The sequence below is a fragment of the Apus apus genome, chromosome 14, assembly GCF_020740795.1.
Source record: "Apus apus isolate bApuApu2 chromosome 14, bApuApu2.pri.cur, whole genome shotgun sequence".
Classification (NCBI taxonomy): Eukaryota; Metazoa; Chordata; class Aves; order Apodiformes; family Apodidae; genus Apus; species Apus apus.
In genome coordinates this window covers 9,091,561-9,104,905 of record NC_067295.1, presented here as the reverse complement: position 1 = coordinate 9,104,905, position 13,345 = coordinate 9,091,561, and the positions used below count along the sequence as shown (strand labels likewise).

The 13,345-nt window shown below is 42.1% G+C and overlaps 1 protein-coding gene across 1 annotated transcript in view; it reads left to right on the top strand.

Moving 5' to 3' along the window:
* The first annotated feature begins 244 nt into the window (after positions 1 to 244).
* The window catches only part of XYLT1 (xylosyltransferase 1), a 193,141-nt gene continuing 180,040 nt past the window's right edge, over positions 245 to 13,345 (top strand). The window contains exon 1 of the mRNA XM_051632422.1: positions 245 to 475. Coding sequence (XP_051488382.1) covers positions 245 to 475 — 231 coding nt within the window. The remainder of the gene's footprint in view (positions 476 to 13,345) is intronic.

Genomic DNA, 13,345 nt, shown 5'->3' with positions numbered 1-13,345 from the left:
CCCTCGCCCCGGGCTGGCCCGGCCGCGGGCTGCCGCGCCGCCAGGGCTCCCCGCCGGCTTCCCTCATCCCCACGCGCGGCGCACACCTCTTCCTCCCTCCTCCTCTTCCTCCTCCCCTCCCTCCCTCCGTCCTTCCCCACCTCCGCCCTCCTCCTGCTGACGTCTGGCTCTGCCCGACTGAAAACTCCGTGCCGCGGCGGATGCGGCGGCTCTCGGGAGCGCGGCAGCGGCGGCAGCAGCGAAGATGGTGGCCGCTCCGTGCGCCCGGCGGCTGGCGCGGCGCTCCCGCTCGGCGCTGGTGGCGGCGCTCACCGTTCTGCTCTTGCAGACCCTCCTCGTCTGGAATTTCACGTCCCTCGACGCCGGTGAGGAGCAGCGCGGCGGCACCGCCGGCCGAGAGAAACGGGACCGTGGCGGAGACCAGCGGGCGCACCCGCAGCGCCGCGGACCCGCCGCCCCGCACGGCAAAGCAATGGTAGGCGCGGGCGGGGACGGCGGGAGGGCGAGAAGCTGCGTTCTGGTCTCACGGCGTTTCTCCGCACTTCTGCGGAGTGAGCTGCCCGGGAGCCGCGGGGAAGTTGGGCGAGTGAGGCGCGGTCGCCCCGGGCTCGCGTCCCCCCAGCCCGCCTGGGCACCTCCTGCCGCCGCGCAGGTGCCGCGGTGCGGGTCCGGTACCTCCGCGTAGGCTCCCACCCCTGGCCGGGGTCCTGGCCCCATGGAGGGACCGTGCGGCGGGAGAGCCCGGGGGCTGTGGCTGCAGCGCCAGAAATGCATCCGTAGGGTCCTCTCCTCTTCCCAGTGCCCGGTCAATGTCCGCCTCCGCAGCGGGCGCTTCAGCATCCCCGAACTTGGCTGGAGGGCCGCCTGCCCGATGTGTTCCTGAGGGTTTATTTCACTGCTACTTTATTTTTTTTTCCACCTGAAAACCGCACAAGCGCGATTCTTTATTGCACAGGTCTATCAGGCCCAGTAGGTGACAGGGAATGAAATCTAATCTATTAATTTTCTTCACCGCTAAAAACTCAAGGATACTGAAACTGTGCCCTCTCGCCCCATCTGTTATTTTGTGAACTCCCAAATTTTCATTTAAATGACTCGGGCCTCGAACTGCAAGGGGTTGCAAAGCTGGCCCTATTGCCAGTTGCATTTCTGAATTTTCTGATAGGCATGTGAAAAAGCAACAGTGCTCTTGGTCAGTTAATGCTAACGGTAGAAATACACCTTAGTTTGTACCACCGATACCCAGTATTCTTGAGCTCAAGAGAAGCTTCCTTTGTTCTTTATCCTAATTACTTAAGCAATAGGTTTATGTGAAATAAGTGTTGCCTCTTGAAGTATGCATGCGTATTTCTGTTTGTTTCTGTTTACATCTTGAGAGAGAAAGCGAGAGCTTGAGGCTCAGTGATGACTTATCTTCATAAATTACTGTGGGTGTTTTGGCCACAGGCTGCAGAGAACCGTGCCCTGAGCATATGAGTGCTCTGTCACTAACATTTGGGACAACTTTCTGAAAGGTAGTACATACCCATCCAGTGTGTGCAGGTCCTGCTGTGCTTTCTAGATGTGAAAATTATTATTTTTTTTCTTACAGAGTTCAGTTTTTGTCTCTACGTGTAATCTTATCTTGATACTTGCTCTATTCATAAATGCAACTATTCAGGCTTCACTATTTTTTCTTCCAGTGCTCTCCCCTCTGCTTCTTTCTCTGTCTTGTCTAGTGTTTTATTTTGTCTTTCATTCTCCATTTTTTTTTCCTTTTTGATCTCTCCACTGTGGGTTATTGAAGGCTGGGGGATGTCCGTACCCATGCAGAAGGGGGCCCAGGAGGGGGCAGACTGCACCTGGGGCTCCAGCCCAGCTCCCTAGGCTTTCTAGGAAATAATCCTTTTCTGTGGGCTCCAAGGCAATGTCAGGATGATGACCATTAGCAGTTGTCCTACAAACGTCCTGGCACAGCGTCTGGTTTGCGCCCGGTGTGCTGGAACAAACACCAAGCTCGGGGCCGAGAGCTAATTGTTTCCATGCTGGCGACACAGGGATGTAGAATATGGTTATTTTGATGCTGGCAGTAATGAATCATGCCTTTGTGCATACAGATTTGATCAAAGACCTAAAGATGGAGCACTGGGGTTCTGAATAGAAAACATCTTTAAAAATACGTGCTGAATGTACTTCTTTTCCCCTCATTATCCAAATGACCAGTATGGATCACAATGTCTGACATCTGTATTAAAAAACCCTAACTTTCAACGCTCAAGCAAAGTGAAAGTGTGCTTCACAATGTGCTTTGTCAAGATAGGATTTGGCAGTACTTCTTCAAGATGACTTGATGGTACTTGTGGCTTTGCTTAACCAAGGCACTGGGAAGTGGCTGCCATCCTTAACTTTACAAAACCCCATATTTAAGCATCCATCTAATCATTAAAATATGTGCTTGTTGGAAAAGTGATAGGGAGATTGGATTTATGCAGATACGTGCCGTAACAACCTGACAGCTTGCTTAAATTGGTGAGGTTCCTGTGCCTCCTGAAATGCAAATAATGATTTATCTAACCCTACTTCTGTTCCCTGTCTCAGAGGCAGGTCCAGTTTTGATATCAGACTCAATTCAGACCCTCGTAGGATTTTTCAAAGATTTCTCAGTCTTGCGTTTTAACTGAAAATTAACATTAATGTGTTTTTGAAGGCTGCTAGATGTTTGTGTGTGATGTAGTACTGGTTGCTTTTTTGTCAATCTGAAGAGAGCCTTTAACACATGGGTGCCCTGATAACTGCCTTTACAAGAGCCTTTGTACTAAAAAAAGTTACCCAAACCAGATTTTGAACACTTTGCAGAAGATGGTGCTTCTCAAACTTATGTCTGAAAGTTGCCATGTGAAGTTACAGTGGGTTTATTTATCTTGTTTTTTCTTTGTCTCTGACCTATGTACAAGACTTGGTAGATATTTTACTTTACTGAGCTGGACATAAGTAGTGTGAGGATTTGGTAATTTGTCTTTGAATCAGGTGTTTAAGAGGTATTTAGATTTCTATTAAATGCTGTCAGATACATGTAATAAGCAGTTTAATTTGGAAAATGAAACAACATCATACCATAATAAAAATGTTGCCCCTGTACCTGTGCCTAATTGAATATGAATTGCCAACTTGGCAGGAAGAAACAATTTTCAATTGAGCTGTTTTGCAACTGAAAACATTTACTGTGCTGGATCCCCTGGCCAGCTACATCTGGAGATTTCATTACTCATAATCAGTTTCCTGCAGTTGTTCCACATTTAATTAAACCAGGTTATAGATATTTTAAAAGAAGTATTAATTTTATTGGTACCAGTGACTTCAGTGGGTGCTTGCAAGCAAGTATGTTTTTTGCAGCTGTTCAGCACTCTTTGCACAAGCTTTGTTCATTCTGCAAAACTCAAGCATCAGGAGCAAGCAAGCATTAAGCTACCTTCTGAGAACAGGTTGATTTTTATGAAACAGTCTATCTTTGAAAAGTATGCAACAGTTTTTTGTGAAAATACCATCATTATGCTTCTTAGTCTCAGCGTTTTTGAATGCATCCTGTTAGCAATGGTGGAAGGGGTTTGCTGGTGGATGTTGTGTGTTGGGAGCCCAAAGGGTTGAAGAAGGAATGCAAATCCCTGCTTCAGGGCTGCGGGTGATGAGAGGGATGTGACAGCAGAGCATCTGCCATGATGTGGTCTTAGCTTGTGCCCAGCGTTGCACCGAGAGGCAGTTGTGTGTCACAGGGCTGTGCTGGTGTTACCCAGCTGTGGCCTCTGCCTTGAAATTAGGTGTTGAAGGCAAGAACTGTGGGTAAGTAATGCTCCTTTGTGCCTTGTGGCACTGCTGAGTTTTCCCTACTGCCTGTTTTACCATAAAGCAGAAATGCCAGTACATGGCTACTGTGTCAGCTGTGTGAAATCTACTTCTTGCCTGCTGGTGTGGGATCAAAGCGTTTCTTTAGTTTGAAATTTTGTGTATTTGTTTTGAAGAAATGACATTTCTTTCCACATGAAGGTGTCAAAGGAATTGAACATAACTATCAATAGATCAAAATGTTCAGAACTGTAAAAGGAAAACCAAGTGTCGTGTGTTTAGGAACAATGAAGATGATCTGTTTCAACTCAAAGCAAAAATTAAGCTAGGGAGGACAGTCCTGAGGATCTCTAGTGCCTTCTCCTTATTTTCATTTCTGTAGTGGAAAATGTGGCATTTCTTCTTCTGGGAATGTGCAGTGAGGCTGGTTCCACTGCTTCTCCATGGGTTGGTCAGCTGAATCTACTCAAGCAGATTATGTTTCTTCTTGCTTGTTTCTCCTGGCTCCCATGTGTGATGTCTGCTAAGATCCACCAGGTTACAGATGCAAGAAGCTAGAAGTTTTTATCGTGTGTGCCTAAACTTTAACACCTGTGGGTTACTGAAACTAAGTGCATCCACCTGCTGCTCTACTCAACACTAACAGTTATAAAATGTGTGATAGGTTATAACTGAATACAAAGTAGCAGTAACTCCATAATACTGGAGAAAACTCAAGGAATCATACAGGGAAGAAAACACAGGAAACATTACTCTGCTTTCCTTAAAGTTCCTCCATCAAATATTTCTCCCTGCCTTTTCCAAATGCTTCCCCAAAGTAAGAATGGTGCAGAATTCACCTTGTGTACCAAGCAGAAGCTTGGTGGTTTTTCAGGTTTGGAAATCAGAGTTTTCCCTTAAAATGTTTATATTCTGCAGGTGGATTCTCAGCATTTTTTTGCCAAAAACAAACAGCCTGGACCTGCCCTATGCCAAGCATTATTCAGTGTGTTACCCATGTGGGAGATACTTAACAAGTGAACTCCTGCAGGGCACCCAGGTTTCAGTATAGCACCTGCATTAAAGCACAGCTTTGCACTGGGGTGGGAGCAAGATGGGCATCTATTGGGGGAGCTCCTGCCTTGGATGGGGAGCTGGAATACTCACTGTAGTTGCTGGGAGTTCACTCTACAACATTGTACTAAAGCATAAAATAATTCGTTAAGCTCTGGGAAGCAAATATGATTTAAAGAAAAAATAAATTTTCACCCTTTACCCTTTTTATCCTTTTTGCTTAACTTGGTGAATGTATAGGTTCCATATATGATGACACAACCACATGGTACCTATTTCAACATCTTTCCCTTTAAATAGTTTGTTGATGTAGACATGTGGCCTCAGTAATTTCAGTTCTGAACACATGAAATAAGGGAAAAAGGTTTTCAGAAAAATTTCCAGACCTGAAAGGTGCAAGAGAGCTTAATGTGAGCTGATTGTTTACATGTTACACTTCAGCCCAGTGTGAATCAAACTCTGTAAATTGGGTCCTCACTCATTTTAGTCTACTGGCTGGAGTCAGTGAAACAGCTTAGTTGAACTACCTTAGGTCGTGAATAAAATAATGGCATTGGGCTATTCTGTGGCCAAAAATGATGTACAGAATGAGTCCATAGTACTGACTTGACAGTTAAGTACAGTATTGCTTATTAACAGTTGCTTAATCACACTGCAGTACAATTTTAATAACACTTGAAAAGGAGAATGGAGACAACTGATCATTTTGTAATGAGAAAAGGGGGAGACAATACATTTGCAACTTGAAGCTGCATAACAATTTTTACAAAGTCTTAACAAGGCACTTGTTAATAAAACAATTTTTTTCAGTAACAGAAAAATAATGTATGCCTTATTTAAGAAGAGTATTAGAACCAGATTAGATTGATGGACTCCTGCTGCAGTTACCTTGTCAAGGATCATTTCTGTGGGGTTGTGAGAAGGTATTATATGAAATGAATCTGTTTTAATTGGTTATGCCATCAGAAGTCAGAAGGACACTGGTGTATTTTTGTTTTGATTTTTTAATTCTTTAATGTATTATGGGATTTTGCAGATGTTCCCTTTGAAATGTAAGCATTCTCATTTTTTAGCAAGAGAAGACCAGCTGTTGTACAGGAGACATACAAATCCCATTTACTTCTTGTTAGCTATTGCAAAATGGGTGCCCCTTGGTGTAAAAGGCCCTCATTGCATGCCACATGTCTCAATTGTATTGAGAAACAGTTTCCAAATATTTTTTCCCTTCAGTATTGAAAGTCCATGATGTGTGATACAGCATCTTACTAGGGCTTGATGAATGGATAGGAGTGCAATGAAAGCATGAAATGAAGTTAATTTGTAGAAACAAATTATATAGCCTCAAGGATTAATTTTAATAAAATACTTCCTGATTTTTCTTTACAGTGTTAAAATTACAGCTGGCACTTCACTGGAGCTTTTCCAGTGACTCTTTAAGTAGTACAATGTCCTGTATTTTTAAATCCTAATTTAGGGGTGTCTGATTTGGGCAGATGCAGGAGCATCCCTACATGAATACTTGCAGGGTGCAGGTGTGTTTAACTACTGCTTGTATTAGTGCAATTTATGAGGAGTAGCACTTTCAAGGGTTCAAGTCTGATGTTTAGACTTGGGAACCTTAGTTCTTTTTCATTTTTTAAGCCTTTGATGCTGTGCCACAGAGTATGTGTTGAACAGAAGAGTGCTCTGTGGGAGCAGGGAAGGTTGGAGCCCTGGTTACCTTCTCCCATTAGTAATTTCTTAACATCTGCAGCAAAGTGTTTAGAGCCACATAGCTAAAAGCGGTGTGTAGTTTTGGCTTTTTCAGTTGTTGGTTGTTCAGACTTGTCCTCTTTGGTCTGATAGTTGTGGTTTTTTTCTTCCACAGGAGCCTTGCCCCGTCAAGTTCCAACTTTATTTTTCCTTTTGCATTTGGTGCTGGTGATTATGGCTGTCCCCTTTTGAGCACTGAATCCTGGACTTGAGTCTCAGTGTGGTAATAATTCAGGCAGTCTAAAGCCTTCTAGTGAGTGGAGAGAAATGAGTGCCTCCAGAAGGCAATTCAGCTCGCTTTGGGTCTGAATCTCTGTAAAAGCCTGGTTCTCTATGCTGGCAAGGGAGGGAGACCATGGCACTAACTCTGAGGTACAAGACATGACATTGTAGGAATCTGTTCCTTCAGATGCCAGGCAGATGTTTCTCTTCCCCAGTCTGCAAAATGTGCTTAATTTTAACTTCCCATCTTTCATGAAAGTGGTGTGAGTTTGAAGTAATCAGTCTTTGTGAAATAGTTTGAGATGTTCAGGAAAGACTGGGACCAGCTTGTCAGCTGCCAGGCATTGGCATAGCTCCATTAAAGTCGGTACAGACCAGCTGAGGATTCTGGACCCACAAATGTAATTATTGTTACAATAATAGCGTCAAATAAGTAATAATTATTTTTACTCTCTCTTTTCACTTCAAAATGAGAAAATTATTTCCTCTTGGATCAGTGAAAGTAATTTACATTAGGCACAATAATGGTCTACATGGTAATATAATTATTACTCATTTGTATGGCACCATCTGGGCACTAGAAGCTTTACTGACACATGTGAGGAAAGGTCCCTGCCTTGAAAAGCTTACAGGCTGAATAGCAAGTATAGCTGCTAGTGCTTAACAGGAGTCATGAGTGTAACTTTTGCAGTATTACCAGTGGGGACCTATTCAGCATAGGGCTTCCACAAACTCATCTTCAGTGGTTTCCACTCACCAATCAGAATTTCTCTGTGATTGACAGCATACAGCCTAAGGGTAGGACGAGTTGAAGGATTGATGAGCATGGATGGATCATGAAGGAAATCAGCAAGAGCCTAGTATTATAAATTGGCTGTTTTCAGACAGGTAAAGGAGATTTCCAGACTTCATTTGGAAGCAGAAAATGGTTTCAATGCCTTGTGGACCTGTGCCTCCTATGGAGTTACTCCCAAGCTTTACATCAGACACAGGACTGAATGCTTTACTGAATTTGAGTTATGAGCTACAAGTGAAGAGACCAAGCTTTCTGACCACGTGGGTATAAAAACTGAGCAACCTGTAAGGTTGCCTAAACTGGTATATGGTGTAACTTTAATGAGTTCATCCTTTTATGTGAAGTACCAAAAGGGTCAGTGCAGGACACTCTTATTTTTAGAGATGATTAGAGGATTCCTCCAAGGGAGGATGAACTATTTATAACATGTCTATAATTGGTTTTTTTTTGTGGTTATGAAAATAAACTTCACAATAAATGAATATCAGTTTAGTAAAAAAAGTTAGCTAAAAAGGATTTCACACTGGTGTGTGGTTGACTCTGAGGTCAGATCGTCAGTGTTTCCCACATACATTTTTTTTCCAAGCTACTGCTGTGTTGCTGTTCTATGATTAGAGAGTAAGTGGGATGCTTATTTAAAACAATTCTACAAAGCAGAATGACACTGTAAAGGTTATTTTAACTTGGATTTGGTTGAATGTGTCGTGGGCACTCATATTTACTTCCTGCTGCAGCCTTTGCTTGCCCTTCAGATGTATTTTTTGGTTCAGTTATATTGGTCGAATTTGAATGTTTTTCTTAAGAGTTGATGCCATTTGCTGACTTAATGGTGAGTTTTAGATTTTTTGCTTTCTGAATTTCTGAGAGGTCTTAGTTTTTGTTCTTACAACTCAGCCTGTTTGTAGTTAGCTTTGTTCTTTGTAATGACACTGATTCAGGAAGACACATGGTTCAGTTAAAACATCATCTTTGAAAGAAAAGCAATAGAGATCCTGACTGTATTGACTAAAGTGAAGTGAGTTCCATGAAATTATGTCCAGCCTGTTGACTGGAGAAGATCAGACAAACCTGAAAAGTGACATTTCCATGGTAAATTTTTGGCTCTTCAGAAACATGCAACTTCATGTCAGAGAGGCAAGTAGAGTGCTTGTGTCATGTGTTCTATCTGTAAACTTACTGGGATGACAACTGGCCGCCTTTGATGAAGAATCCCACAGCTGCTAGGGTCTTCAGTTATCTTGTTAACTGAGGAGCTTTTTCCTCAGTTTGTCAGTGTACTGGGAGCTGTAGCTAGCTAAATGACCATCTGCTGTTTATGAAAATTCTAATTGTGTAGAAATGGAGTGTTACCAGTAATGCGAATTTGGGTCATCTTGAACAAGCATGTGGAAAAGAAAAAAAGTGGCATCAATCTAATATTATCTGGTAAAAAAAATAATCTAATGAAAAAAAAGCAACTTGTTGCCCTCAGAGGTCCACATTTGGGTAGGTGAAGATAAATCTAGGCGCCTGATTATATTGACTTAGATGCCTACAGGCTTGCTGATACACTAAAAACTTTTTATTGGTGCCTGACACAGATGTTTAAATATGCAAATACGTATTCAGGTGGCTACCTTAAGGCACCTCAGTTCAGTAACTTGGCCTGCAGTATGTAAACCCTAAGCAAACAAGCAGAAGAGGAGTAAATGTAGTAAACAAAGCTGTTAGTGTGTATACACTGGGAGAATAATAATACTTTGCACAGCTACTGTGCCTCAAATTGCTTATGTTTGGCATTCACTTTAATTGAGTTTAGTCACTCAGTTGCATAAATAGAAACTTGGAGATGCTGTCTGCTAGCAGTGTACATGAGAGCGGTACCTCAGCAATGAACTAGCTTTTTGGCAGTCTTACAAGAAAAGATGTGCAAGTCTTCAGTGCAATATTTTGATCAGTCATTGGTTCTTATTAAAATAATAATTATGGCAATGATTATAACTGTAGTTGGCTCTGAGTTGCTAACTGAATAGGGGGTGGTGGAAGGAGGATCATGAAATATTCTTGGCAAACTGTCTGAATCCTGCTCTTCTAGGTCTGTGCACACAGATGAGGATGTTCATGGCTGTATTTCTGGCATGTCATGTACCAGTACATGGCAGTGCCCGTGTGCTGTGTGGCTCCCCTTAGGAGGGAGCCGGAGATACCTGTGCAGTCTGCCTTACAGCCTTATCACCATCCCTGTGTTCATGTTTCTAGTAACAGAGATATGGTCAAAATAGGTGACAGTATTTTACAGCAGTACAGTGATTGAGTGGTGTAATAAGCTCATGACTGCCTGGCTTTCTGTAGTTAGCACTGTGATGTCTGCTGTGTCCGTGATTTCATAGCAAGATTATGGCATCTTGTTCCCAAAAGCCCAGGTCAGGCCCTGATAATATTGAAACCAAAGGAAAGCGTCCATTAGCAGGTGGCACTCTAACTATGATGACACTTTCCTGAGCCTTTCTAATCTAATTCAGTGTTAAACATTCACTCTAGCCAGGCTGCCTCTACATGACCTCACATGCTAAATGACTGCAAGTGATAAATGTCTGCTTATTAAAAAAAGTTGGTCTCAAAAGTGCTTATTTTCCAGACAGCTTAAACAGTGATTTCACCTTCTCGCCCACAAGTCCCAGTTACAAAATAGGGTATTCTTCAGTTTGGCTTCTGTTGATTTTTACACCAATGGACATCTAAGAAAAGCCAACAGCACTGGCTGTTGCCTGTCCCCCTTGTGTAAATTCTCAGCGGGCTTCTGAAGTGTGAGTTTTGGAATCTCTGCTCCCTTTGCTTAGAGCTCTAGCAAAGTGCCTCATGAAATGGGCAGAACGAGAGTCCAAGTTCAGGACAGGTTTCTGTATGGGAAGAACAGAGAGTTACAGGTCAGCTGTAAAGCTCTGTGGGATGTCTGGGAGCACAACCAGTTGAAAAACTTTCAGAGCACAGGAATTTTCCAGAAGTGGATCTTCTTACAAGTGAGCATTTTGAGAGGTAGTTGACACAGAGAAAGAACAAGATTTATTTAGCCTTTTGGGTAGGTTCACGTAGCCTGGGAGTTTGGGTCTGCAGTTGTGGAATCCAGGGGTTTATGCACATATTCCACACAGTGTGGTTTGACCCAAAGGTATTTTATGTGAAATGTCAGTTAACAGGGTTTGTTTGCCATTATACAGCCAAATATGTGTGTAAAGTACTTTACTAGAGTTCACACAAGCTTGACATAATTATTTAAGGCTGTTCATTTTTTGTCCATTTTAAGTACTATCATCAGTCTGACAGACTGAACAATGATATTGTGCTGTCAGAATGTTATCAATAGGGTATTTAATTATGTAGTTTAAGTCCTTCAGGGTTTTTTTCACTTTCTAGTTGCACTGATGTAAATTTGGAGTATTTTTCATATCAAGGACCCATCAGTGGATGAGTTTGTGGAGGAACATAATGGTCTCACAGGTCAAATGGTTATTCAAGGACTCCATATTTGAACAATGTGGACTTCTCAAGAACTGATGGAGCATTTGGTTGCTTTTGAAATGTCACTACAACTTTGTAACAAGTGTTCAACAGCCATGTACTGTGCTCTAGATGCTTTCTGTTTGCGGAGCATGTGTCGCTTGGAAGGGGTAAGTGAAAGGAAGCCCTTGAATTTCATGCTGTCCTGGATTCAACTTCTGGGTTGCATTTCCAGTTTAGTTGCCAGGCTTTGGTCTGAAGTCTGCTGCATAAACAAACCTCTTCAGTTCTTTGAAGCTATTGGTAGTCAATGAGCAAGCTGCTGTTTGTTTTGCTTGTTAGTAAATGTTTGTATTTTATTGTTAGTTTTAACATAGTCTATTAACTTCTTCCTCCTTCTTGAGCAATTCACTCCTGTTTCTGGAAGTTTTACTGATGGTTGCAGAAGGCTGGTTCAGGTTCTAGTTTGAAGTCACTGGGAGTTAAAGCATTTACTTCAGTAGCTCAGCTGGGATTGTGTTGATAGCACAGTTGTTTAGGAGTTGGATTAATGTAATTAGAGAGGAAAGTTCTTCAGGTCTCTATTAGACACTTGGTAAATACTAAACTGTTACGGGATGCTGTTTCTCCTTTGAGTAAATGGATGTGTTTTGTTTTTCTTGCTTGCTATCATTGGTACACTGTTTTTTTTCCTAAGTTGTAGTTGTGCAGTTTGCAAGACTGTTTCCTTTTTGTTTAAAATAAACACTTCTGCAGCATTTGCCGGTTTTACGCTGCCCGCAGACACCAAAATGTATCCTCAAATGTTTAAATCTGTTGCTGTGGTGAGGCTGGTAGTTTTGTATTTACATGGAAATGCTACAGGAGTTTAAATCATGTATTTAGTAGAGGGTTAGTGATTTTTGGATTTCCTCCCTGTTTACTAGGGTAAAGTGTATTCAGGGCTTGAATAATATTTGATAGCATCACTTGTTTAAGTGAATGTTATAAATATTGGTTCTGTAAAACCTAAGAGTCATATAAACATGATACTATTATTTCTGTTAAGCAGTAACTTAAAATCAAAATAATGTAGAACATTGTTTTAACTCCTTGTTCGGAATGGAGATTACCTGTGACAAGATAGATTGACTGGGCTGGACAGGTACAGCTTGAGTTGCTGCATGTTTCTGTTGACAGTGTTGAAATTATTTAACCATCACTGTCCATTTCTAGTGTTTTAGGAGTGCTGAAACTTGTAATTCAGAATTAGTTTTTTTAAAGTCCCTTAGTATTCTGTGGCCTGGTTGGATCTCTTTCCAAGTTGTGCAGTGTTAATGATTTCATCCCATGCTGAATTGCTAAAGGTGCTCGTGCCAGAGGACAGCACTCGGAGTTTTGTGTTATGCTTGGTGTGTGCAGATATTATGTTGATGGCAGATGTGTTAAATGTGTGTGTTGCATTATGCTTTTCCTCTGATACTCTCAGTTTTTAAGAGGGTTTTTTTTTTTTATGCTTCAGTAAGTGTTTACTGGTGGACTTCTTTGAGCAAACTTTGAGTGGAATGGGTGGAGTTTTTAAATGGATTTAAATTGCCTGCTTTGTATTCAAGTGGATTACCTGTGTTAGAATTTAATTTAAATGTATTGATCCCTACTTAAGGAGATATCATTATTATTGCCATGGTGGTCTTCCTGGGGATCAGCCAAGGTTAGGTTAAACCACAGACATTTCTGTTGAAGGACTGTGTTTATTCTGACCAGCTTGTACAGTGTTTAAGGTTTAACAATTGTTTAATGGTGTTTTTTTTGGTTGGACTTGGGTTTTGGATCTTAAGGGGCTTTTCCACCCTAAATGATTTTATGATTCTATGAGTCTAACTTTGTTGAAAAATAAAACCTTACGGTCTAGAAGAAAGATGCTGTGTCTAAGGCTGTGTGGTAGCAACTGGTGGTAGATTCGACTCCCAGCTTTACAGAATGCTACTTGTGTGGCCTTCTCATGGAGAAGGAAAATACAGGGCTGGCTGTCTCTACTTCCTGTTAGTCAAACAGAAGGACTAGGTCACTGGATAGTGGAACTGGTTTGTGTGTACCACATCCTGGCAGACTACAAACGTGTGTATTGAAGCTGCACTGAGAGGCAACGTTTGCCAAACATTATTTTTTTGGGGGGGAGGCAAGGTGACTGTTGTGGGTAGACCAGTCAACCAAAGGAGTTGAGGGTTTAAACGGTGTTCACTACCC